Below are 26,456 nucleotides of genomic sequence, written 5' to 3' on the forward strand. Positions count from 1 at the left end.
TATGTCAAACTTTCCTTTGTCATTTCTGCAGATGAAAAGGAGGACAGCATCCTGGGAAGTATCCTGCTGCCCAGTTTTCACATTTCCATGTTGTCTGTGGACGATCACATCAGTAAGAAATATGCCTTCAAGGTAAACCCTTCTAAATGTTGTTTGATCCAAAATGTTAATAAATGTCTAAGAAAGTAAAAGTGAGGTCTTAACTTTTTCAGGAGAATCTCTATGAATATCTATTGGCCAACTATTATTCAGCAGAAATATTATGCAATTAACTGAAAAACAAACATTTCAATTCACTTTTTCATTAACATCTGTTCAAGTGAAACATTTCAATTTAGTTGATGTATGTAATTCCATTTCACAACAAATGTCATCTGGAGGCCAGAAAAGTTCTTTCAATTCAAACACACATGTATTCCAGTTATTCCTAATTATTAAACAGTAAGCTTAGCTCATTATTCACATTGGTTGAAAAAGTTTTCTGTCAAAGCAAACCCATCAAGACTCTTGATGGGCTTGTGAGTCAATGCATCAAGTCACTGATTGCAATATTCACTGGACAAGTATGTAGTGACAATTGCATGCATCGTGTGTTACTGTTTAATAAGCAATCCCTCATACCAAACATGAGTGTAGCAACAGTGGGGAGAAAAAAACTCCCCTTTAACAGGAAGAAACCTCCAGCAGGACCAAACCCTGACTCAGTGGAAGAACCATCTGCCACCACTGACAGATTAGTGCTGGGATACTTTGTTTGTTAATTAACAGTAAAGTATTAATTGCTGCTTCTTTCCAAAGAGTTTCCAATGTGTCTGACATCAGTATTCAGATGAAAAGTGATATTATTGATTAAATGACCATACCAGCATAAAAGCTCTGGCTACATTTACAAATCTGGCACTGATAAGCAAAATCAAGTCCAGTTGTTTTCTGTTTACTTACTCAGCATTGCTATTGCTAAGGACAGCTGGGGATCTTATTCTTCACCAAGCAGGCAGGAATATTACCTCTACCACAGTCTCAGGGTTTATCATAATGTGCTTCTGCTTTTCCCAATAGAGCAGAAATCCTGATGGATAAGGGATTGTCATTGACAAGTTTTGGCCAGAAATATAAAGCCAAATATCTTGCATGTAAAACTTGAATTATCTGATCCTCTTCATAGCGTTTTTCATCTAAGCTCATCTAAGCTTTCCTTCTGTGTTTCTCAGAAGGAGAGTTAGACATTTCTACTTGACTATTCCATTTCCTATTTTCCCATCTAAAGAACTTCTGTGGAGTGAAGGAAGCACAGAAACTCTTTTCAAGCCAACATTCCCTCAGAGTCTGCTTATAACCATCAACTCTTTGCTCTTTCCACCGCTGTCAGGCTACCCATCCCAACATGCGGACATATTACTTCTGCACAGACACCTCAAAGGAGATGGAGTCCTGGATGAAAGTCATGACAGACGCTGCACTTGTCCACACTGAGCCGGTCAAAAGGTCAGTAATGAGCACGCTTTGCTTTATGCTTAGAGGAGCATTGTCCGTTCTAAGCAAGTTTCTATTCAAAGACAAGAACTTCTTTATGCCAAGGTGTATTTCCGTCATGGGAGAGGAAGTACAGAAATATAAATACCTTAATGTTCACATGGACGACAGACTGACCAGGAGACACTTTATTTTGCCTGAGTTTTTCTTGCCTTATATTGGAAACTAACTCTGCTTTTTGAACACAGGCTAGACAAGCTGAACATGGACCAGCAGACACCTCAGCAATGGAACAACTTGTTGAACCACACTGCCCTTACACAGCCTGAGATCCAGAACAACGAACGCAACAGAGAACCTGGACGACAACACTCACTTTCACGGGCTGATGAAAAACGCTTGAAAGACATTGAAAAACAGAATAGCCAGAAGGAGAGAGAGTATTACACCCTACAGAGAGATGGAGAAAAGTACTCATTAAAGAAAGATGGAGTTAGCTACATGCTTCAGAAGGACGGAGATAGATATCTCCTTCACAAAGACGGAGAGCGATACCTGCTGCAAAAGGATGGGGAGAAATACTCACTGCAGAAAGATGTGGAGAATTATGCTGTTCAAAAAGTGAATAATAAATATACAGTGACACCAACAGAGGATAAATATGCTCCTTCCAAAGATGGTGAAAAGTTTCTACTTACAAAAGATGGAGAAAAGTATGCTCTGCAGAAAGTCAGAGACAGACACATGCTCCAGAAAGACGGGCAAAGTTATGTTTCTCAGAAGGAAGTAAAGAGACAGTTATCATTGAAGGAAACAGAAAGATACAGCACCATGAGAGACACAGGAAACAAATATGGTGCCATACAAATTGTGGATAAATATGGCAATCTAAAGGAAGTAAGGAAGTACAGCACACTACGAGAGGGGAATAAATATGCTGCTGTTACAGACGCAGAGAAGTATGCTACAATTCGTGCTGGGGAAAAGTACTTCTTCCAGAAAGATTCAAGTTCAGAAAGGTCTTTAAATAATATCAACAGCATTAAGCTTCAGCCTGCTCAGGCAGCTGCCATTGCAGCTGCAGTGTCAGTATCGCGCCAGAACCAGGCAAATGTCAACGTCCAAAAACTTCTGCAAGCTAACAGGCCTGGAGAACAGCCTGGGGACTGCGGTCAGATAAAAGCAGAGAACGCTGTGGCCAGGGTTCCTCTGCAGTCCCCACCTCCAGTTCATGAGCCAGACTTTGGCATACCCAGTGCCAATTCCATGCACTTGGAGCCGAGGGTTCGAGTTCACCGGACAAGAGAACTGGATGATGACACACGAAGGTGAGGCTTTTAAATACCGTCTTTACAAGTTATTGAGATTTTCTAAATGCATTTTTAAAGATTTGAACTGTTTGTCACAGTTACCCTAACACAGATTAGCTCATTTAAACACCTGCTCTACTGATGATCAGTCAGAGTTGGTGTGTAACTCTCCTTTTTTATTTTTTAACTGAACCAAAACGCATTGAATTCCACAGTACATTTACATTTACATACAGCTGGCTTAAGTCAAGTAAGCAAAACTGAACAACTTCCTCTCTTCTCTAATTGAACAGTAAAACTGTCACGTTCTGTGTTTTTCTGTGTGTTTATGTTGAGTTCTGTGTCTGAGTCTTCGTGTTGTCCTGTCTTCCCCTTGATTACTCCCAGATGTGTCTTGTTTCTTTGACTACCCTCAGTGTTTTTAATCCCACCTGTGTCCTCTGTTCCTTGTCGTTGGTTGTCGTAAAACTTTTTTTTGCCTGTCGTCCAGTTTGCTCTACCGGTGTTGAGCCCTGGCTTCCGCTCAGCCGTGCTGCCTGGCTGTGGACTTGACTGTGTTTTTAGATCATCGTCATCACCATTAAAACCACCTTTTACATCTCTACCTGAGTCTCAAGCGTCTGCCTCACCACCACATTGCACTGCTTTATGACAAAAACAGCTTTCTTCCTTTTTTAGTTGTGTCAAATAAAAAATTTCTTGACAACTCAAGAGTTCTTGACAAGTCTTGACAGCAGTTGTCAAGAAACTACTGTGTTTGGGGCTGAAAAGATAACTAATACAATCTGAACAAAAATAAGGTTCAAATAACTTCAATCTGTATTTCGACTCTATTCTGTGATTTAGGCCCACCTCAATGTTAAGAGAAGGCTATCTCAGGAAGTGAACATATCTTTCAACCTCAATCTTTCATCCTGGACATGGGCAAGGAGGCCAACATCTGCTCTAACAGGGAGGAGTTTAATATTTCAGTAGATGAAGCTTCAAACAATTGCTACTCACAAATTTGCTCTCTGACTGAAAAATCGCTGTCCTGACTATCTGTGCTACCGATCTGTGCTATCTTGCAGAAATCGTTAGAACTGTGGCTCATGGAAGCTGAGTAGTGCTCAGCTTCCATCCGTCCTTCACAAAGACAGAGCGATACCTGCTGCAAAAGGTATCCAGGAAATTCAGATAAACAATACGTTTGCCTGGTCACAAAGAGGTGGTTGGGTTTCAGAGACAGGATTGCTTTCTGAATGTTGCCAGATTTCACCTGCTTTCTTAGTTTTCCATTAGTTTTCGCAGTTGCTTTTCTTCATGGGTCTAAAACTACAAATGTGATTGGATTTGTTTTTATGCATAAATTATGTCATGTGTGAATTTCATGGTAAGCTTATTTATATATATTTATATTATCTATATATCTATATAATATATTTATAAAAATGTGGTAATATTTAATGCTTCATCTGCTGAGCAGTTTTAGGATTATGTATTGTGTACATGCACAGCTTTCACAAAATAAATGTATTAAGCCTATAATGACATCCATCCATCCATCCATCCATCCATCCATCCATCCATCCATCCATCCATCCATCCATCCATCCATCCATCCATCCATCCATCCATCCATCCATCCATCCATCCATCCATCCATCCATCCATCCATCCATCCATCCATCCATCCATCCATCCATCCATCCATCCATCCATCCATTTACTATTCACCCTTATCCCTAAGGGGGTCATGAGTTGCTGGTGCATTATTGTGAAACTGAAAGGAATAGTGGTTTTAACATTTTTTACAAGCTGAATTTAAAAGGCAAGAGGCAGGGTACACCCTGGACAGGTCGCCAGTCTGTCGCACCTATAAAGACATTTATAATATTAATGCCTTCTGTTTAAACAATGGGTCAAGGTAGCTGAAAGGTAAAACTGAAAAGCCAAGCTTTTTCCATCAGGTTGGCCGAACCTCACTCTCAGTATCTTTGTTTAGGCTAAACTTAGAAAAGACACATTTGCTAGAAAAGTTCTATTTCAGCATGTTTTCTTGAACTAAATAAAGGCAAAGACTGATTGACCTGAAATAGCCATAAAAAAGATGTGCCTAAACACCCAGAATTAGACAGTCATGCTTTAACAGCAAAACTGGAAGCTGTTTACCCTTGAACATCTTCTGCATGTATTTCAAGTTACGACTTTTAAGACAATAAAAGTTCTACTCTGGAGAGATTAGCGAAAACAAACCTCCACACATCCTCCCTGTTGTCTCTTTCAGTGTTATGTCATACCAGACATTGCCCAGGAACATGCCTAGTCACAGGACACAGATCGTCCCCTGCTTCCCTGAGGGTTACCGCACACTGCCCCGCAACAGTATGATCAGGCCTGATAGCATCTGCAGCGTAGCAGGGTCTACCTACGATCGGGCCCTCCGGCCAGTCTCCTCCACTATCAGCACCGTGGAAAAGAGGCGATCAATGAGAGACGACACCATGTGGCAGCTGTACGAGTGGCAGCAGAGGCAGGCCTTCTCCAGGCAGAGCTTGGCTCAACCAGCAGGTAAACCTCATGCACTAGCAAATGTTCATTACAAATGTTAAGCAATTACTTTTGCTTTTTGTCACTTTTCAAGCAAAAACTTAATGTTTATTGAGATTTCACGTGAATTATTGTGAAACTGAAAGGAATAGTGGTTTGAACATTTTTTACAAGCTGAATTCAAAAGGTTTGATGTGCATTCACACCGGCCTGGTTAGTCCACTTTCATCAAACTGCAGCTCATTTGTCCAGAAGGTTGGGTTTGTTTGAGGAGGTCTGAATACACAATCACACTCTAATGCAGAGCGAAAAACCAATCTCTGGTCCAGCTGAAAACCTTGGTCTCAGCTTGGTTGAAGTGAACTCTGCATCTGTTTGAATGCATGTGAACACCAAGTGGACCAAGGCATTCTGGGTAAATCCAGCCAAAATAAATGAGTGAGTGTAGAACTACAGGGAGAAATAATTCATGGTCTTTTAGAGATAAAAAGAAATCCATTGACATATATCACTCTCTGCTGTGTGGGTTACCAGAGGTTGCCATGGCAACGAGTCTGCCTGTAAAGTAAAGCTGACTCAGAGTTAGAAAAAGCATCATAAAAATGGTTTCAAATTGAAAGTTGATTTGGACCTCTGTGTTATTTTCTTTTGCGGTAATTTTTTAAACTTCAAAAATAAAATCTCCAGCAGAAAACTAAGAACAGAAGAAAAACAAGCATATTGAACATTTAGTTGTTAATAGCCTCATAAGATATGCTCCACCATCAGCCTCTATGATTATTTCTGCAAACACTAAGCACTTCTTCTTCTTTTTTATGGCGTTTGCCAAAACACTTAGTGAGCTCACTACATGTGGCACAGTTTACTTCACCCTCTATGTCGCTGTGCCCTCGGTCATTTGCAGTTCACGCAGTAGATCACACACAAGTTGCATATATTTGGAACTGTGAAAAATCTGATTTCACAAAAAATTTGAATTGTGTGTTGAAGCCTGTAGTGCGAATGTAGCCTTAGAGACATATCTCAGCTGTGTTTTTTTCTTCAATTAGCATTTATGACAGTCAACTTTATTTTGTAATTTCATTAGAAGTTCTGAATTTCCTGTGACTTGTGGTTGCCATGTTCTCAGCTGTGGGTCATTACGGCACCCTGCCCAGCACAAAGACGATGGGAAACATCTCTGAGCATGCTGTGGCACGCTCCATCTCCACCTCTCCGTCTCATGGCTCCCTGGCGCCCTACAGCAGCTTCTCCCCCCCTCACCAGCAGGCTGCTCCTAACCCAAGCAGCTCACTCTCTGAGGTGTCCTCACCTGTCCTCAGAGGGGATGGGACTTTGGATCGCCGGCAAAGGTCTCACCTCAGCAAAGTAAGTGCAACGCATTTGAAGGCCAAGTCACGTGAAACATCTTTTTTTGGAGCACATTTGATACATTAGCACAGTGCTGAATCATATTCACACACTGCTATCCGCATCATGGTGTTTGCCTTTGGCATGTCATTTTTCTGCCTAATGTAGAAAACCCTACATTAGGCAGAAAACCCTAACCCTAACCCTAATCTCAGATCAAACAACCTACAGTTTTTACAGCCTTTTAAGAAATTTGCTTGAACTATTGTTATAGATGAGTTTGGCTGGGAAATAGAGGTGGGTAGGATTTACACCTGAGTACATCTCTACTCCCTTTGGATTTTATGGACAGATGGACTGCTGTAGTTTAGGAACAGCCACTGCTGGTTGCTCTAAATTCATATTCCACTCAAAGGTGGGATTAAGGGTTTTGTTGGAAGCAGTGAAGAGTTTCTGGGATTGATCATAAAGTTTTTTGAATATATCAGGTGATGAAGAGAGACAGCAAAAGTGCCATAAAGAAATCTCATTAAAACTCAAGCCTTTTGATATAGAAGAAAAAAAAAAATCAGGAACAACACAGAAGTTTATTTCTTTAAAATTTTTCAGGTTTGCCCTCTCCCTTTATGAAGGATGTTCTTGTTGGATCTGGAATCATGCTGCCTGCTTTGTCCAGATAGCAGTGGGTTTGTTGAAGCAGGTTTATGATGGCATCTTCATAGCGATAAGCAAGCTGCAGGGGGTCCTGACGTGTCCGTATCTGCTTCCGGTACCTCAGGTCGCCAAAGGAGTTTGTTCAGGACCTTCATGATGTGGAATGTCAAACCAACAGGTTTATAATCATTGATCATTGATGGGTGACTTTTGTGTGGTATCTAAACAAAGCAGAATGAGCAGCAGCATCTCCTGATTCAGTTGAAGACAAACATGTACAAGCTGAAGAGTCCATGACTGAGGCGAAGAATGAAACATTTGAGGTTTGGCAGGAAAGTTGAGAGTGGGACGTCTGTTTTGATGTGGCAAAAGAGGCGGATGCTGAGCTTGTCCCTAAACTGTTGAATAGTATGTTAGTTTCCTTGATTCTGTGTTGCTGTTTAGCTGATCATCTTCTGCTGAAAGCCTGTCAGATAAATCCACGTAGAGACGTGCTGGCTTTGGAAATAGAATCCTGCAGGCGTGTTTCTGCAATCTCATTACTCTGGCTAGATCCTTTTTAGGGTTTGGAGTTCATACAACTTAAGATCTTACCTGGTTCATCATGAATTTATGAATATCACGATTAGAATTTTCTAATAAATAAAAATAAAATACTAAACAAAGCTTCTCAAATTTGAGGTTGAATTTTTCCAAATTTTTCATGCTCCTGGAATAATGGAGGGATGTATTTATGGCCTGCTCCACATCTGTACCAGTACTGTTCAATCTATTTTCTATCTGTCACAGTATGGATGTCCATCAGACCGACGGTCTGTGGCCACCTGTGTCCCTCCTGAAACCATCACACCACAGTCTCTGCAGGGGAAGACGGTGAGTGTTCTCTTCTGCTTCCTATATCTCCTTTATAAGCAAATAAATAAAACAAACACTAACATGTTTATCAATTTTGAGTCATGGTGGCCGTTTTGTTCCTTTTCACTCCTCTTATTAGTGGCATAATTCTTTGCAATTTTATCTCTGAACAGATAAGAATAACATAGTCTCAAAATATGTTGTTAGGATGTCAAAAGGAAATATGCTGTTGCAATATTTAGACAAATATTTCAAATAGTTTCAGCATACAAATGCTGTTTTTAATTTAAATGTATTTGAGGTTTTATAGCAATTGTTTTATGGGAATTTTTTTTTAAATTTTATTAGCTAAAATTCCAAAGCATTACAACTATAAACTATCACTTATTGCTCAGATCACAATGCAGATTTTATTACCTTTATGGACCCCTTGCAGCATGACATCGCGTGCAGAAGATCCCGCCCACATTTCCCTGCTGGCTGACTTCTTCTTCTCTGACTGCTGATAATGATAGGCTGCAGGATGTTTCAGACTGACTGCAGTCCTGAAGCAGTGATCACCACAGCGACTTGGTTATCACACAGGACAGAGCAGAGCAGTGCTGTCCCCATATAAGTCTCCAACGGCACAGACAGAAAGATAGATTTGTCACTGGTCATCCACCTTTTTCTTCTGCTCTGGGATTTTATGGATTTACACAGAAGTCTGATTTAGTTTGCATCATTCAGCGTACGAGGGATGTTGGTGGGGGGAACAAATTTCAGCCAGAAAAAGGAATTGCCTGTTCTGTGAATGTAGCATTAGCTTTAGCATGAGATAATTAACTTTACCTTACATACAGGCCTCATTGAAAAAAGAGCATGTGCACCAATATAACATCAATTTTGATGAGCTGTCATCCTTTTTGCCGTTTAGATGAGGTACTTAGAGGACTTATTTGCAGAAATTCAGTTACTCATTAAGGTTTTTTTGTTTGTTTTTGTTTTTGAGACAAACCACTCATGCAAACTTGAGACAATGAGGCAGAGTTCAAAATTAAACCCTCCATCTGCTCTATCCGTGAGACAGGATGCCAGTCACAGACACACCATAACCAAATAAAATACTGTGTGTGCTGGTCGGTCATGTGCTGGTCAGTCATGTGCTGGTCGGTCATGTGCTGGTCGGTCATGTGCTGGTCGGTCATGTGCTGGTCAGTCATGTGCTGGTCGGTCATGTACTGGTCAGTCATGTGCTGGTCGGTCATGTGCTGGTCAGTCATGTGCTGGTCAGTCATGTGCTGGTCAGTCATGTGCTGGTCGGTCATGTGCTGGTCGGTCATGTGCTGGTCGGTCATGTGCTGGTCAGTCATGTGCTGGTCGGTCATGTACTGGTCAGTCATGTGCTGGTCGGTCATGTGCTGGTCAGTCATGTGCTGGTCGGTCATGTGCTGGTCAGTCATGTGCTGGTCGGTCATGTGCTGGTCGGTCATGTGCTGGTCAGTCATGTGCTGGTCGGTCATGTGCTGGTCGGTCATGTACTGGTCAGTCATGTGCTGGTCGGTCATGTGCTGGTCGGTCATGTACTGGTCAGTCATGTGCTGGTCGGTCATGTGCTGGTCGGTCATGTGCTGGTCAGTCATGTGCTGGTCGGTCATGTGCTGGTCAGTCATGTGCTGGTCAGTCATGTGCTGGTCGGTCATGTACTGGTCAGTCATGTGCTGGTCAGTCATGTGCTGGTCAGTCATGTGCTGGTCAGTCATGTGCTGGTCGGTCATGTACTGGTCGGTCATGTGCTGGTCGGTCATGTGCTGGTCGGTCATGTGCTGGTCGGTCATGTGCTGGTCGGTCATGTGCTGGTCAGTCGTGTGCTGGTCGGTCATGTACTGGTCGGTCATGTGCTGGTCGGTCATGTGCTGGTCAGTCGTGTGCTGGTCGGTCATGTACTGGTCGGTCATGTGCTGGTCGGTCATGTGCTGGTCGGTCATGTGCTGGTCAGTCGTGTGCTGGTCGGTCATGTACTGGTCGGTCATGTGCTGGTCGGTCATGTGCTGGTCGGTCATGTGCTGGTCGGTCATGTGCTGGTCAGTCGTGTGCTGGTCGGTCATGTACTGGTCAGTCATGTGCTGGTCGGTCATGTGCTGGTCGGTCATGTACTGGTCAGTCATGTGCTGGTCGGTCATGTGCTGGTCATGTTGCAGCCCTTAAACATAAGTAAGGTATTCATCTACATATGACATGACTGGGGTCCCAGAAAAGTGATGCAGAGTTTTGTTTGAAATAAATACAATAAGAAAGTAATCGTCTTGTTTAAGAAGCAATATGCTGACAAAAATACAAAAGTCAATTTTAGTCTTTTCTTCTCCTCTTTGTGTTGCTGTGTGCAGCCTGAGGAGCTGACACTGCTGCTCATCAAGCTCCGCCGGCAGCAGGCAGAAATCAACAGCCTGCGGGAACATACAGTAGCTCAGCTAATGGCTCTGGGAATAGAAGGGCCCAACCCCAAGGTCAGCCCAGAGTGTGCATGCACACATTGGTTCTTTGTGATTCTCTGTGTCTTTGAGAAATCCATGAAGTGATTCAGGTGTGTGCTGGTCATTTCTCCCTTTTGATATAGCAAACATGCAGATTCAGTTGTTTTGTGTCTGACTGCCTTGAATGTTTTCTAACCTTGTGTTAGTTCATGCTCGTCTTGGTAACATTTAATTTAAAACAAACATTTAAATTGAATTTGGTGTGCATTTAAAGGTTATTTACCAAAAAAGACAAAAGCATTTTCACAAACAACATGACTGAATAATGGATAATTGCTCATCTTTTTAACATTGGTCTAATTTTCTATTAAAAGCATTTTTCTGATCTCACATTGAACATCTATCTAACCTTCCACTTCACAGAAACATTCAAATGCCATTAGGCAGTTAGTTTAGCTTTGTGTTTAAATGAGCAGTCTTTCGATCCAAAATTAGGGTTGATATTGTCATGGCAACCTGCAATGTTCCTCATTGGCCAAAGCTTAGAAATAATTCATCCTCCAACCAGGACTTAGCAGCTGTTTCATCCCACAGTGGGATAAATAGCTGGGCTCTGTGATATTATGTTGTAGTCATAACTATTGTGTTTCTAAACTTTAGGCAAAAATGAAGGATACAGAAATACACTGGATTCTCAGCCAGCTTGAAGGTATTTATTTATTCATGTGTCTCTGTTAACACACCAAATTCAATTTATTGTCCAGCAGTAAATCAGGGCACTGATGGATAAGTTTGTGATTTTAGGTGGTGGCAGCTGCTTTCTTGGGTTTGTGCTCTGCGTGTGTGTCAGTGCAGTGTTGGTGGAGGTGCTGCTGCTCTGCATGCATCTTATTTAAGGACTTCTGTGCAGTGATGCATCTGTTTTCAGCTTTCTATGTTTTGGTGATTGTTTCTTAACAATCAGTCACTGTTTTGTATTTCAGTCTCATAAGGAAGCTTGTCCAGTAAAAACTTCTATTAACTGATGCATGCCTGAGAGTTTTGTTCAAAATGTATTTGGAGACTTTGACGTCTCTATGGGAACGCAGAAACATGATGTGCGCAGACCGCTGCCTAGAAGTTCTCCAGTGAACACTTTGAAGGTTTTGAAATAAATTGTCTTCCTGGGCAGCAGGATAGAAGAAAAGGGTTCAGAGCTCTTGTCTCTGGAGGTCGACTCCAACAAGACTTTAGGATTGAAGTCTTGCTTCTGTAGTGGGGATCAGTTCTCATCTGAACAGCAATGAGTTTTAAGTGCAGGTTTGGCAGTGATGTCTGCAGCACAAGGAATGTGGAGACACAGTTTGGATAGTCCCTGAACAAAATGGAATTCAACATTTTGTATTTTATATATTTGATACATCTTCCAGGTCCAGTGCTAAAGGTTCCTTAGAAATATTTTTATTGTTCTTTACATTATTCTGACGTTTTCATGCTATTACTTAACAATGGTTTCAAAACAATAACATGATTGTTAATCACAAATTTTGTCACAATTAACCCCCCAGCAAAAATTTTGCATTTTGACAAGTCCATGTTGACATTAATATACACATCACTTGGTAGTAAAGAACGACTTCTTTTTTGATTTTTATATGTTTAACATCATTGCAAATCTTAGAATCCACACTTTCAGAATCTAGTGGTTCCTGAGTGTTTGTGAAATGGGTTATGTTTTCCTCAGCCTGAAAAGTTAAGAATTAAGAATCAAGTCTTGTGGCCTTGTGAAGCAGAAGAAGGAGAGAAGATCCAAATGTCGGGCCAAATGAAAGCTCTGGCACGGTGGGTTTGAACCTTTTGCAGAATAAAAGAGGTCAGCTGCTATAGGTGAATAGACAGGCAATGCCAGCAGCATATCCCAGAGTGAGTCCTTAAGATTGGACTAAGAAAATGTTCTGCAGAAGCGCAATATGTGAAAGTTAGTAAACTTTACTAACTTTATTATGTGTTCCCAGCAGCATAGCGCCATTTTACAGCACAATCAAGGAACTATTTGAACTTCAGTTGTTATAAAAATCAAATATTCTTAAAGCTGTAGTATTTAGCTTTTATAAAATATATTTTGTTTTTTACATAATTGTTGAAACTGTCACTATGTTACAACAGTATAATATAATCTGTGAAAAAAAATCAAGCTTTTCTGCCTTCTCCCAGTGCTACCAATCATAGCTAGGAACAGGGTTGTAGTGCTGTCAATCAGCCCATCTACACCAGGTGTTTGCTAATTGCTGTTGGCTAGTCTGAGGGAGCTGAGTGGAGGAGTGGAAACTCCAGCTGTGAGAAGGAACTGCACCTTGAAGGCAGCACTAGGTTCACTGAGGTGTTTTGCACAGCTGAATGGTTCCCATAGGAGATTAAAGGATTTCTCAAACCTGCATGAAACCAACCAATAAATCAATCAAGTTTCTTTGTGTAGCACATTTCAGCAAAAAAGCTGAACATTATGTTTTGATGAGTGCCATCACTAAAATCATTGATACACATCAAATGAGCTGGTCAATGTTGCATTTATTATGGTTCAAAAGCAACTCTACACGGGTTGTTTTCAGCCTTGTTTTAAAGGAACTATTTCAGCAGGTTTGCAGTTTTCTGGAAGTTTGTTTCAGATTTGTGGTCCATAGAAGTTGAAAGCTGCTTCTCCATGTTTGGTTCAGATTCCAGGGACGCAGAGCAGACCAGAACCATAAAGAATTAAGGCATATTTTGGATGAGAGAATAACTTTACAATATGATGTAATCATCAAAAAAGCCTATTTTACATCATACTGTCAATTTAAAAAAACCCAAAAAACCCCAAAAATAAAATAGTCGCTTGATCTCTTCCATTCAGATGAAATGGCAGCACAGCATTTTAACTGTGCTGGCACCACAGAGCAGCACCACTTAGTGTTGTTGCTGATTTCATCTTGATCATAAAAGTGCAAAGAAGATATTTTGTTTTCCAAAGAACTGATTTTCAGATGACTTCATGGTGCTTGTTTTTGGTACATACAGCATGTCATTTATTATTATTATTATTATCATTATTATTAATTAGGAAAAGAACTGAATAAAGAATTTTTTCTTGACCTGTAAATTAGAGGGTTGTTTAATAAGTTTGAACTTATTCAAATGCACTGTAGTAAATTTTCTTCTCTTCTTATCCCAGATCTTCACACAGCTGTTTATTCCATTTTAATTTATCCAGCTTTTCCCCTCCTTTGACCATGTGACTGTGATTTCATGAAAAACATGGCTTTCATTTTCCTGCTTCTTCTTTTTTATCGTCTATAGACTGATGTTCTCTCTCACCATCTTCAGAGGAACCTTACTTACCTGGACAAGCAGGTGAGAACTCTGGTTCTGGCACAGGCAGCGTATCTGTGCTCTCTGAATTGGAAATTGAACTTTTGTTTTTGAAACGTTTCTACCACTTATTACTGTTCACAGCTACACTGACTACAGTAGGTTATAGGTGAACCAGAAGTTGCTCTGATCTCATTTCTGACAACATTTCACCTCTTTCCTGTTGCTAAAAAGGAGCAAAAGCAGGTATTTCTGAGTGACATATAAAATATAATAGAAACACACTGATAGTAAATTCTCTTCATCATAGGCCCTGACAGTGATGATGATGAAGTCATAGTCACTGTGACCTCTGCAAAGTGACTCATGATAAATGAGGCAACAGGTTGACATTTTGCCCACATAGGTGCTGTAACAGAAGCAGCATTAATATATAGTGTAGTTGAGCAATATTAATGACAACCAAAATGTGATGTTTAGAAAACCGGGTCAGAACGTCCCTTAATAGCAAGGCATGTGGGGTGTTGGTGATCTATGAAAAGCTGTCCAGAGATGCAACAATGGCAATCCAGCAACAGGAGTCATGGGTGCTCAAGTTGTCTGATGCAACAGAAAAGATAATCCAGGTCAAATTGCTCAAGATATTATTACTGGTTTTGAAATAACCAGTGCATAGCTGCTAACTGGGTTAGCCAGGATGGGCATGCTAACCTCAGCTCAGTTTCATTAGATATCTGTAAACTAACAAAGTAATCTACACAGAGAAATCAAAGCAAACATGTCTATTTATTATATCCATTAAATAGATGTTGGCCACAATTGCTATTAGCAGAAATTGACATTGAAATTGCATTTTGTACCATTCTTCCACACAAAGTAAGGTCTTCAGCTCCCTCCATAGATTTTCTTTCTAGTTAGGTGATTGGCTAGACCATTTTCTTTGATTTCTTTCAAACTAGCTAAGAGTTTCTTGGGGTGTGTGTTTGAATCATATTGAAAAATCCAACTTCATTTCATCTGCAGATTATTTGCAAGAATGTTCAGTTACATTTCTTCATTCATTGTTCCTTGAGTTGTATGAAGAATTCTCTATGCTGAAAGAAAGACACACCATGATAATCTTTCCTACAAACTTTATTGTTTGCAGATGTGCTGTTTTCTATCCTTCCATGAAAACAGTTTAAATTTGCTCTGGTCTGGCTGGAGCATTATTCCAGTATTTCACTGGCTTTTCAAAGTTTTCTATAGCAACTTTGAAATAAGCTTCCATATTTTTTCTCTTCAACAGCGGAGAAATATGTTTATATGATCTATGGTAGATAGATGCATGACTCATAGTTTTCATTGACAGACTGTACCTGCAATTTCTAAATTATTCAGAAACTTTGTAAGAGATCCTCGGCTCTTGGAAAACTTATTCAAGTATTATTTTGTCTTCTCTAAGAATTCTAGCAAAAAAGCATCTAATTTTTGACTGGTTTATAGTATTTTGGCCCAAAAGGGGCTAACTGCAAAATCTAAGACGTTTCAAGTTACATATATATTTTCCTACAACAATATCTTGAGAGAGGTTTTTACTTGTACCCATTATGATAGACTTCTTCTGTAAATTCTTTGTAATTGTACTTTATTTTCTAACCGGCTGTTGTTAAATTGCATTGATGAGGGCAGGTCTGTTTCCAGCTGAAATGTTTCTCCCCAAATGTTTCAGCAGGTTTCTATGGCTTTCTGTGACTTTTAACAGTTAATATTCTTCATCTGTTCAGGACTGAGTCATGTCACTTTATTATATATTTTGATTTATACATTTACTTGCTTTGATGTCTTTTGTGCATGTGGGTTATAGCATAAGTCTGATTGTTAAGCACTTCATTTCTACACTGATTGTTAAGCACTTCATTTCTACACTGCACTGTCCATGAGTTCATAGGTTTCAGACTGCAGGTAAAATATAAAACCATAGTTTTTGAGCAGCTCCTTTTCTTCTTTTATTTATTATCAGCTAAACAGCATTTGATATTTTAGTCTCTCTTACCAGCTGTCTTATTACACCACTGTATCCTCTTCTTCCCGGCGCTAATGCTAGACGAAGGAGAATGAGCCTCTTATCTTCATGATTCACACTATGATTGAGAACTCGGCACCAAGGCCGCAACTCTACCAGAAAGTAAGGTTTTTGGAAGGTGCTAACTCGAATCGACACAGAGCCCATCCACCCATCTGCTGAGAGTTTTGGCTGGGTCACAACCTTGTCATGGAGATTTAGCTTCACAACTATGTGGGAAATGTTTCGACTATAATCCAAGAGCATATGTTTTCAGTCTGAAAGCAGCATTTCATATCTTTTGTTCTCAAAATTTTCAATATTTTTGCTTACATTTTCATTTTGAAATAAGGACTTTATGTATTTCTTCTCATAACTTCTAATGATTGTACTCAAAACGTCTCTGCGCTCACAATCTCTGCTCAGAGCAAATCTTTGTTTGCGAAACTTTCTGTTCGTTTGGTGAAATGTTCCTGCCATAATCCAAGAGCACACATTTTCAGTCTGAAAAAAGGACTTCATGTCTTTTGTTCTCAAAACTTTTAATACTTTTGCTTGCATTTTCATTTTGAAAGCAGGACTTCATGTATTTCTTCTCAAAACTTGTAAGGCTTGTAAAACTGCTCCTCAGACTCACACTTAAGCAGTCCTTAAGCGGACTCTCTGCTCGCTTACGAAACAGAACTGCCTTTGGACATAGTCGCCTGGCAACCTCTGAGCCAATCAAATCAAAGTGTTGTACTGGGTGCATTTGTTTCCTTCTAGTGGGTGTGCCTGTGTTTCTACTATCAATTATAGCAACCTGCATCACCCACTGGATGTAGGGGGAAACAACAATGTCAGCTTTCTAAACGGCCACCAGCAGTGTGCTGCTAATCACTAACAGCTCAGCAATAATATTTAGCTAAATATAATAATTTATCAAAATAAACTAGTCTGGCTGCCCTCAGTCGAATAATCACTCAGTTTCTCTTCCTGCATCTTGTTCTGACACGTTCATACCAGACGGGTTAAAGCTGCTGATGGGATCTGGGCTGGAGGTGAACGGCTGTAAATAGAAGTTACTGCAGAACCTCAAGGGTTAAAGGAAGATTCGGGTCAAAGCATTTAGAGTTCACACAATAAACATCTGAGAAAATACTGGAGCAATGATGAGAACCACAAAGCCAAACATGCCACAATTAAATAAATCAAAAGCCAAGCATCAGTGGACTGGCATTGGAAGATTCCAGGTAGATTCCAGAGATGCGCATCACAGTGGTTGTTCATGCAGGGCCGGCCCAAGGTACTATGGGGCCTTAGAAACCCTTCCCACTAAGAACCTCAGCATCACTAACATGTTTAAATATCAATAAGGTGAATCTGTGAGAGGGAGACCAGGTTTATTGACCGAGTTTAAAATCAATCACTGATTATTGGTTATTTGCGGAGATGTATTTGTGAACAAACCCAACTCAAACATAGAGATTACGCCATATTGTAGCCATGGAAACGCAACAATCCAATTATCAAGATGATTCTTTAAACTTTTACAAAGTAAACTTTTTAATTAAATCCTAAATGTAATTTTTTCCTCTCAGCTGAATGCATTAAATAACATTTTATAACATTGTTATTCTCTATGAATGAATGCTACAGGTTTACATATATGGTCTGTGTTGCAATTAAACCATTTCTAGGGCCTCCTGAATGTCTGGAGGCCCTGAATTGTTAGAGGCCCCTAACAGCAGCTACTGAGTTTTCTTTGCCTTGATATCCCAGTTTTCCAATTCTAGATCTCAGAGCTTCCATCATCAAAAACTGCTAGAGTTAACCCCTTTGAGCTTTATTTGATCTATAAATCATTCTGCAGTCAAATTGTTCTAGAGGATAAATAGATATTATCAGGGCTTAATTAGTAAAATGACAGCAATTTTGCTTGCTTCATAACCTTTGACCTTCTCTCCTCTGGTCTGTTTAATCAGATCTCAGATCAACTCAGCCCTCCAGCTGTCAGCAGCAGAAACAGAAACTTTACACCTGTTGGGGAAAATGTACATTTGCTTTGCATTGTCCCCGCATGATGGCAATGATTAATTCTTGATTAATATGGGTGTTTGCTATGTTGTTGTACCGTGTTTTAAGATCTTGTTCAATGTGCCCCTTTTTGAAATTTGAGCCCCTGTCCCTCCAAAGGTCTCTGATGGGCCCTGCAGATAGTCCAAGCAGAGACTAAATGTGAGCATGAGGAGAAGTTTTGAGTACAAGCATTACATGTTTTGAGAAGAATTACATCAAGTCCTGCTTCTAAAATGAAAGTGTAAGAAAAATATTACAAATTTTGAGAACAAAAGGCATGAAATCCTGTTTTCATACTGAAAACGTGTGCTCTTGAATTATGGCAGGAAAATTCCACCAAACCAGCAGAGAGTTTTGCAAGTGAAGATTTGCTCTGAGCAGAGATTGTGAGTGTGAGGAGAAGTTTTGAGTACAATCATTACAAGTTTGAGAAGAAATATCTGAAGTCCTGCTTTCAACATATAAATGCAAAGAAAATTATTAAAAGTTTTGAGAACTAAAGATAGGAAATCTTGTTTTCAGATTGAAAATGTGTGCTCTTGAATTATGGCAGAAACATTTCCCCATACACAACTGCTAACTCACCCAGGCTTCATGGTTAAATATTAGAGCATCAACGTAAGAGCTGAATGAAGTTGGTTCAAATGGAAAGTTCCCAAAAAGTAACCTGGAAATTTAGGAGTTATTTCTCAAAAGAAACAATAAATCATTTGAAGACTTTTTATTTGAGTACACAGGAATAAACTTGAGTTTACCCTGCAGCTTTACTTTATTTTCAGCAAAGCTTCAATGTTTCAACATGACTTGAAGTACAGCAGACTCCAGCCAAAACTTTGCTGTGGTTGCCCAGTTGTTGTGTATCCGCATCTCCACCATCAAGCCCCAGTTTCACCACATTTAGGCAGTGAACCATTCAACACCAGTCACTGGATCCTTCCTAGATATAACAGCTGATGTCTGTAAGATGTCTGTGATTCAGCACCTGACATTTGAAATGTTTTTCTTTATTGGAAATGACACAAACTGAAGCATGGGACATGCACTGTCACACAGACCCTTCTCCACCTGTCCTCATCTGCCATAGATTGTTGTGTATGACGCATATCTACATGTCAAGATGAGTTTTTGTAAAGATGTATTTTTCAGATATTCTCTGGCTGTTGAAAATGAATTTCTTCATGAAAAAAAAAGACTTTCTACCCTTTGTGAAAGGCTGATTGAGGTCTGTACAGAGGGGCAGCTTTTGTGAATTGGGTTTGCTCAGGTTAGCAGAACTTTCGTGAGTCCAACCAGAAGTTCTTCTCACTTCACTATGTCAGACAGCAACGGTCATCATAATTGAGATTCTATCTGTTTCATGCAGTAGTTAAGAAGTCAGCCCTGCAGGATGGACCCCTGTCCGGACCCTCCTACAGAGCATGGTCATGTTGATGTGCTGTGACATGCAGCCCCACATCACCACTGTCTGTGGAAATGTTCTGTGGGGCTTTTCAGTTGTTTCTGCATGATTGGTAGAAAAATCACTACACTAAACATTCCTGCATCTTCACCAGCAGTGATTAGTGGTCTGTCTATGAATCCTTTCATCCTGTCCTCCATGACAAAAATATAAGAATCTCATCTGACTCCTCATTTTGTTTCGTTCATCTGATATTTAGCCTCAATGAGTAAACATTCACTTCTTCTTCACAAACATTTCAGCTCATATGTTTATAGTTTAGTGTTTTGTTTTGTTTAGTTTTTTTTTCTTTTCATAGCATTCTTAATCTTGTGCTGTTGAGCTTCAGCACTTTATCTACCTCTATGCTCCCCTTTCAAAACTTTTTTGTTTTGTTCCTTTTCTCCAACATTTAACTAACAGAGAGGAAGCTGTTGTGTATTTCGTATGAAATAACCCTCTTGAAAGGAATTTCTGAGATGTTTGCATTGTTTTACTGGCAGTTCTTCCTTAATACTCTGCAAGCTCTCTCTCTGACCTGCAAAATAGTTTTCAACAGCATTTTTATAAAAGCCTCTACTACGTACATAATTGAACTATATGATATTCCTATTTTCATGTGAAAAGCATAGTATATGCTTGGACAAAATGTAAATCAGTGGTAAGTTTACATCTTGATCAACTGCCAGCTTGATGATTTGTGAATAAGTGTGCAGAGCTCTTTCCTTAACGGCATAGAGCCAATCTAAGGAATACCATTGCTCAGTCTCAAAGTGAGGAGAAACTGGTTTTCATTTGATCTTAGCTGATGGGTTGTTGGCGCCCCCCACTGGTCCAGTCTGAATGTTTCACCTCTTTCAGATCGCTCCAGAAGATTTTAAAGACAGCTCTTTAAACCAGACCATTGACAAGGCTGATGTAGAGGTAAGAAAGCTTTGCTGTCAGTGAAATGCTGAGCAGCTCATGAACTGCACAGCTGATCTCGGTGTTTACGCACATCAGACCAAGCTGAGCAGACTGTGTGAGAAGGACAAAGTGCTGAGGATGCAGGACGAAAAGCTGCAGCAGCTGCACAGGGAAAAGGTACTGCCCTGAGCAGAGCAAGCTCACCTTTCCGCATGGAGAGCAGTCACAGGTATGCAGTAAGGAGTTTCTGTTGTTTTGTGGCAGCACACTCTGGAGACGGTGCTGGTGTCAGCCAGTCAGGAGCTGGGCGAGCAGAGCAGCTCCAACACAGCAGCCATGCAGAGCCTGGTCCAGCAAAGAGATGTTCTGCAGAGCGGCTTGCTCAGCACCTGCAGGGAGTTGTCCAGAGTCACCGCCGTAAGTCCAGACTCAGATTACTTTATCTTGGTAAAATAGTTTTGATGGCAGCATTATTTCAGCTGATGCCTTCCTCTGGGAAAGAATCAGCCAATCAGAACAATGAACCTGATGTAGCTTCCATGAAGAGAAAAATTATGAAAACAAAAAGTTAAAAGTTGAAATAACATTGAATAGGAGTGGAAGAAGAAAGTGAGAAAAAGAGGTCAGTTTGCCCTCCAGTAGCCAAAGTCTGTGGCAGCATAACCATAGAAACAAAGTAAAATGCTACTTTACAAAACAATAATTTACCAAAAAGCAAATAGCCTGAAGCCAAGGCCCATCTTAGTCATAGTCTTAGCATTCAACAAAAATGAAAGATATTTGCTGTGCCTATACATACATGCATAAGCACATATGCACACATTTATATTCAAATATTCATGTATGCACATATAGAGACATATGTAGGCTATATTGTTCACATTTTCCCAATGATCAATGAACGCATACAGTAAGCCGAACTGGTGCTTATTTGATATATACGGTATTTTTTATCAAGAAAGGAGCCTATGCTTATTCTTATCGTCTATTTATTTATATACATACATACAGATAGATAGATAGATAGATAGATAGATAGATAGATAGATAGATAGATAGATAGATAGATAGATAGATAGATAGATAGATAGATAGATAGATAGATAGATAGATAGATAGATAGATAGATAGATAGATAGATAGATAGATAGATAGATAGATAGATAGATAGATTGTTATAAAGTTTTTGAATACATGTGTAAAGGAATTTCTAAGAATCTAATTGCATAAAGGCAGAGTCACTAATGTGAAAACCTTAGTGGCCACATATCAATCAGTCTATCAATCAATCAATCAATCAAGTTTTATTAGTATAGCACATTTCAGCAGCAAGGCATTTCAAAGTGCTTTACATCATAAACACAAAGTCATGCAACCTAGAATAAACAATACATTGTTCCATAATACTAAATATTACTAAGACTCATATGCACAGCATATGGACACACACACATCTGCACACACTCTGTGTGTCGTTGTTGTTCCCAGGAGTTGGAGCGATCGTTGAAGGAGTATGAGCAGCTGGAGGCAGACGTTACTCTGGCCAGGACCAAACTGCTGGAGCAGCTGGAGGCCCTGGGCAGCCCACAGGTAGCAGACAGACCCAGACCCACTCACAAACACACACTCTTTATTGGTGACTCGCACCTTAATGAGCTTAATGTCTTTTCTTAAAACATTCAAGATCACTTTAGGAGCTAAATGACACAATCCTGCGAGGGCAAACAATCCGACCTGGAGCGTTTTAGGGTTCTGTAGCAGCTTGAGGAGTGAAACTGGTTGTTTTTAAACTGCACATTCTTTTCTTACTATATGTTTCTTTTGTGTGTGTATGTCTTAGACAGAACCTCCAAGTCAGCAGCACATCCAGATCCAGAAGGAGCTTTGGAGGATCCAGGATGTGATGGAGGCTCTGTCTAAAACTAAACCTCAGCAGAGAACAGAGTGTGGTGAGTTTATCAAAACCTTTCTGCAACCTTGGCAGCCAAATCTTTTTCTGCTGTGATATAGTCATTTCCAATAAACTATATGCATTTCTATGAGCCTCATTTGTCAGATTAAAATACCTTATGACAATAACAACCATTAAATAGGTATGAAACATGATCTGACAAGCCCATGTTTCTGTCTTTGAAAACAGCTTTTTGTTGGTATGATTAATGATTAATTAACAACATAACATTAATCTGTGTGGAATTAATTTATATAATTTGATTCACTTAGTGATAAAGTTTCTAAAATAAATGGTCTTTTCAATAGTCTTCTAATTTATTACAATAAATGGGATTGAAGATGATTTTACTCCAAAATGTTTGTTCCTGTTATTTCAAACAGGCAGTCATCTCGGCGATTGCTTCTTATGCTGCCATGTCTCAGGCAGCCATGTTCGCTTAGTTGGTTTTGGAGATTTTGGTCTGACTTAGTGGTTCCTCCAGATATTTCTACTCTTTTGTTATATTTTGCAGGTTTTCCTGGTTCCACGCCTCTTTCCAGTCAGCAGAAAAATGAGGTAAAGCAAGCCCACACATTACATCTACCACATATTTTAAATCATAACCTTTACTCTCCAAGTATTTGACCAAATATTATGTGCTCATTTAGGCCACAGCAGCATTGGCACCCATTATTTATCTGAGTTTTTGCTGCTTTCATCCCCCGAATCTCTTTGCTTCTGACATTTGAGTATAATGAGTAAATGAAGAAGTTCATCTGAAAAACCTCTGAGTGACGCCTGTTTATACGATCACAGTATATCACAGTATTCCTGGGCCTCAAGGAATGTCTGCATGTCTCAGGTGTTTCCTTTCTTCAGGCCAGTTGATTTCAGTTGCCAGGTTTTGCTGAACTGCATTCATCTGAATCGAGTATCAAAGCAGGGAAACATCTAAAACATGCCTTGAGAACCAGGCTTGGGAAACACTGGCCTTTTGAACATTTTTTCATTATTAAAAGACGAGATGTAATTCTTTTTAACATATCAGTAAAATTCATTTTAAGTCAGTTCAAGGTAACTTAGTGAACTTGGAGTACTTGGTTTGGCTCCACTGGATCAGTGAGGTGTGGTATGGAGGATATCGGTGTTCAGGGTGTCCAGGAGGCAGGAGTTCATCCTGAAACCAGTGGATTGCCGGTTCAAAGGCCTGGACCACATATTTCTGTTGTTGTGTCCTTGGAGATGAACTCAGGCCTGGTGGATGAAGTGCATGGCAGCCTTGCCATACCAAGGCTGCCTGCCGTCTCTGCTGTTGTATCGTTTGTGTAGCTGTTGCTACAATGTAACTTACCACTGTCGGTATATGAATGGGTGACTGACTTCATGACTGAAGTGCTTTGGAATCCTCTGACTTGATAAAGCGCTATACAAGTACAGGTCATTTTCCATAATAGCAGACTTTGGGTCATCGAGTGTCTCAGGTTCTCTGTGGGGTTTAGGTCAGGCCAGTTTGCTAGTGTTACCATGGTTATTAAAGGTATTGGTATGTTTGACCAGAACAAGTTGGAAAATGTAATTATCATTGTAGTTTGGATTCTGTGACTGTGACCCTCAAAGCTGTTTGCTTGAACCAGTTGCATTCTTTCCCATGATTATGTGGATGCAACATAACATTTCTGAATGAAAATCCTTTATCATTTCTCTGATTATTAGGAATCTTGAAAATGTTTTGATCATTGATAATCAAGGATTTGTTTCTGAACAAATTTTTGAGTTCTCCTTTGCTGAGGCAAAAATCATGAGAAACTGATCAATATATCAAAGTAATATTTGAGTTTCACTTCTTGAGATGAATTCATTAAACACATAAACTTCTTCATTGTACTAATTTTTTTACATGCAGCTTTGTACTTCACAACAGAAGATGACTCAGGGAGAAGTCCAACAGTTTAAAATTCAAATTGCAGCACAGCCAGTTTAGTGAAGAGTTGTCTGTCTGGTGTGTCACCATGTCCCGATGCATGTTGGGTAGGCATGTTTCTGTAGCCTACAGACAGCAGTTTGGACATGTGAACAAACATTTTTGTTCCAGCTTGTGCATAATGTGAGCACGCCATTGTACTTATGCTGTCTACCACATAATTTAAACCATTGAGCTCGTCCTCAGTGTGACGGTGTGAGCGTGGTCCTGTCTTGGTTCTGAGCTGTGCTGTTTAACTGTCAACAGGCAGTGCCACCCAGCCCACTTAAAGAGGGGAGCAGGGCGCCCACTCGCCCACCCCTCCCTCAATGCTATGACTCAGAGTGCATCCCTCACACACACCCCCACCACCCACAACCCGGCAGCCGACCCCTCCACGCTCACCGCCCTGAAGAGCGCAAGACCAGCTCCAGGAATGGAGCGCACAGTGTAAGACCTGTTTAAAGGCTCCACTCCAACCTCCACCATCCCTTCATCCTCCATCATCTAAGAACACACTTCATCTGACCTTAATCATTTTCAGCATCGCCATCAAATATTTACAGAATGAGAAGTTCCTCCCAGTAACTTACCCACCTCCATCCGCCCTGCGTTTCTACACCAAGCTACATCATGATATTCACCTATTCATGGTTCATCCTGCGTTTCATCATTGTCATCAGATTTTTCCTGTTGTGTCTGTCCCTCATCTTACCTTTGGACTTTAAAACATCGTGTCGTCCTCCAGTAAACCTTCTGAGCTGTTTTACAACCACTTATTTAAACTTAGACATAACAATAATAGTAATGTATCAAAAACTTTAAAATGACTTTTTGCTCTGTAGCCTTTATATGTGAGAGTGTGTATATATTTTTGCAAAAATATTCATACCCCTAAACTTCGGCATATTTCATCAAACACAACTCAGAGATTCATTGTGAAGTGCAAGTGATTCTTAATATTTTCAGTTTCTTTGAATTAAATTTCATTCAGTAAAGTTTGTGGTATAGTGTGACCTTGAATATATTCCACTTTACACTGATACCTCTGAACAAAATTTGGTGCTTCTAATTGCCTTCGGTCTAAAGCAGATTCTCTGAACATCTTCCAGAGGTCTGATCCCTCCATCATCTGGATCATTGTTTAAATGGATTTGTAATGGACATACAAACCCTCCAGGTGAATAACAAGGTTCTGGTGACTGGTAGAGTAAGTACTCTATGTGTGAGATTACCCGATGTAAAAAGAAAGAAAAAAAAATGACTAAAGCCAGGACACCATGACATCAGCAAAGGGACTTCTGTATCCTCTTGATTCAGAAAATACAATTTATCCCTTCTTCCCAGACTGTCTGCTAACATGTGGGAACCTACAGTGACTCCAAGCGGAGGTAAGCTAGTTACCCTTAGAACCTCAGCACATAGTGTTTGTGTACTCGGTCAGGAGCAGAAATCCATTGTACACTAGGGAGGATTGTGGTGACAGTTGGAGGTGTTTGTCTTACAATCAGTGGGTTTCCAGTTCTCCGTCTCTGCTGTTGTATCGTTTGTGTAAGATCCCCACCTGTCTGCCGGTGGATCGCAGGGCCTGGTGGGACCAGTTCATAGGAGCAACCATAGCTTACCACCATCAGAATGGGAATGTATGCGTGAATGACTGAAGTAGTGTAAAGTATTTTGGGGTCCTATGTACTTTGTGAATGGTACAGGCCGCTTACCATTTACTCTGAATCTGAAAATTGAGAAACTGCTAAAAACCTCAGTGGGGTATGAATATTTTCTAAAAGCTCTACTGACTGTATTCTAACCATGGATCACTTCACCTTGCTCTCATAGCAAGCTCCAGACTACCGGCTGTATAAGAGCGAGCCTGAGCTCACAACTGTGAAGGAAGAAGGAGACGAGGCCAACGGTGATGATAAGGACAAGACTGAAATGTCTACTGAAAGTAAAGACACCCCACCATCCAAAGGTACATTCAGACTTTGTGTTTACTGACCGATAGCAGGATAATGTTCTAGCTACAGAGGATGGACCACTGAGGTTTGTTCTTTTGATATTGTGAGAAAATGTGATGCATCAGATAAACTGGTTTAAATTGTACATTTTGGAGAAATGGGCTGTTATGCCAAGATCACAGTGTACCCAGGCTGCAGGTGGTCCCTTCAC

At 40.2% G+C, this 26,456-nt stretch overlaps 1 protein-coding gene across 12 annotated transcripts in view; it reads left to right on the top strand.

Moving 5' to 3' along the window:
* Positions 1-26,456, top strand: part of LOC129354773 (pleckstrin homology domain-containing family A member 5-like) — a 128,628-nt gene that overhangs the window by 90,621 nt on the left and 11,551 nt on the right. For 5 of the 12 annotated variants that reach the window (XM_055024266.1, XM_055024272.1, XM_055024271.1 and 2 more), the window contains 17 exons: positions 32-132; positions 1,370-1,485; positions 1,722-2,801; positions 5,050-5,333; positions 6,442-6,680; positions 8,106-8,189; positions 10,538-10,657; positions 13,937-13,990; positions 16,035-16,115; positions 20,350-20,412; positions 20,491-20,571; positions 20,659-20,811; positions 21,883-21,984; positions 22,235-22,343; positions 22,860-22,903; positions 24,555-24,737; positions 26,124-26,259. In XM_055024266.1, coding sequence (XP_054880241.1) covers positions 32-132; positions 1,370-1,485; positions 1,722-2,801; positions 5,050-5,333; positions 6,442-6,680; positions 8,106-8,189; positions 10,538-10,657; positions 13,937-13,990; positions 16,035-16,115; positions 20,350-20,412; positions 20,491-20,571; positions 20,659-20,811; positions 21,883-21,984; positions 22,235-22,343; positions 22,860-22,903; positions 24,555-24,737; positions 26,124-26,259 — 3,030 coding nt within the window. Of the gene's footprint in view, positions 1-31; positions 133-1,369; positions 1,486-1,721; positions 2,802-3,629; positions 3,742-5,049; positions 5,334-6,441; positions 6,681-8,105; positions 8,190-10,537; positions 10,658-13,936; positions 13,991-16,034; positions 16,116-20,349; positions 20,413-20,490; positions 20,572-20,658; positions 20,812-21,882; positions 21,985-22,234; positions 22,344-22,859; positions 22,904-24,554; positions 26,260-26,456 lie in introns of those variants that run through there. The other 7 variants (XR_008605194.1, XM_055024276.1, XM_055024268.1 and 4 more) reach the window with 7 other exon arrangements.

This window comes from Poeciliopsis prolifica, unplaced genomic scaffold (assembly GCF_027474105.1).
Source record: "Poeciliopsis prolifica strain line A6 unplaced genomic scaffold, Auburn_PproV2 SCAFFOLD117, whole genome shotgun sequence".
Classification (NCBI taxonomy): Eukaryota; Metazoa; Chordata; class Actinopteri; order Cyprinodontiformes; family Poeciliidae; genus Poeciliopsis; species Poeciliopsis prolifica.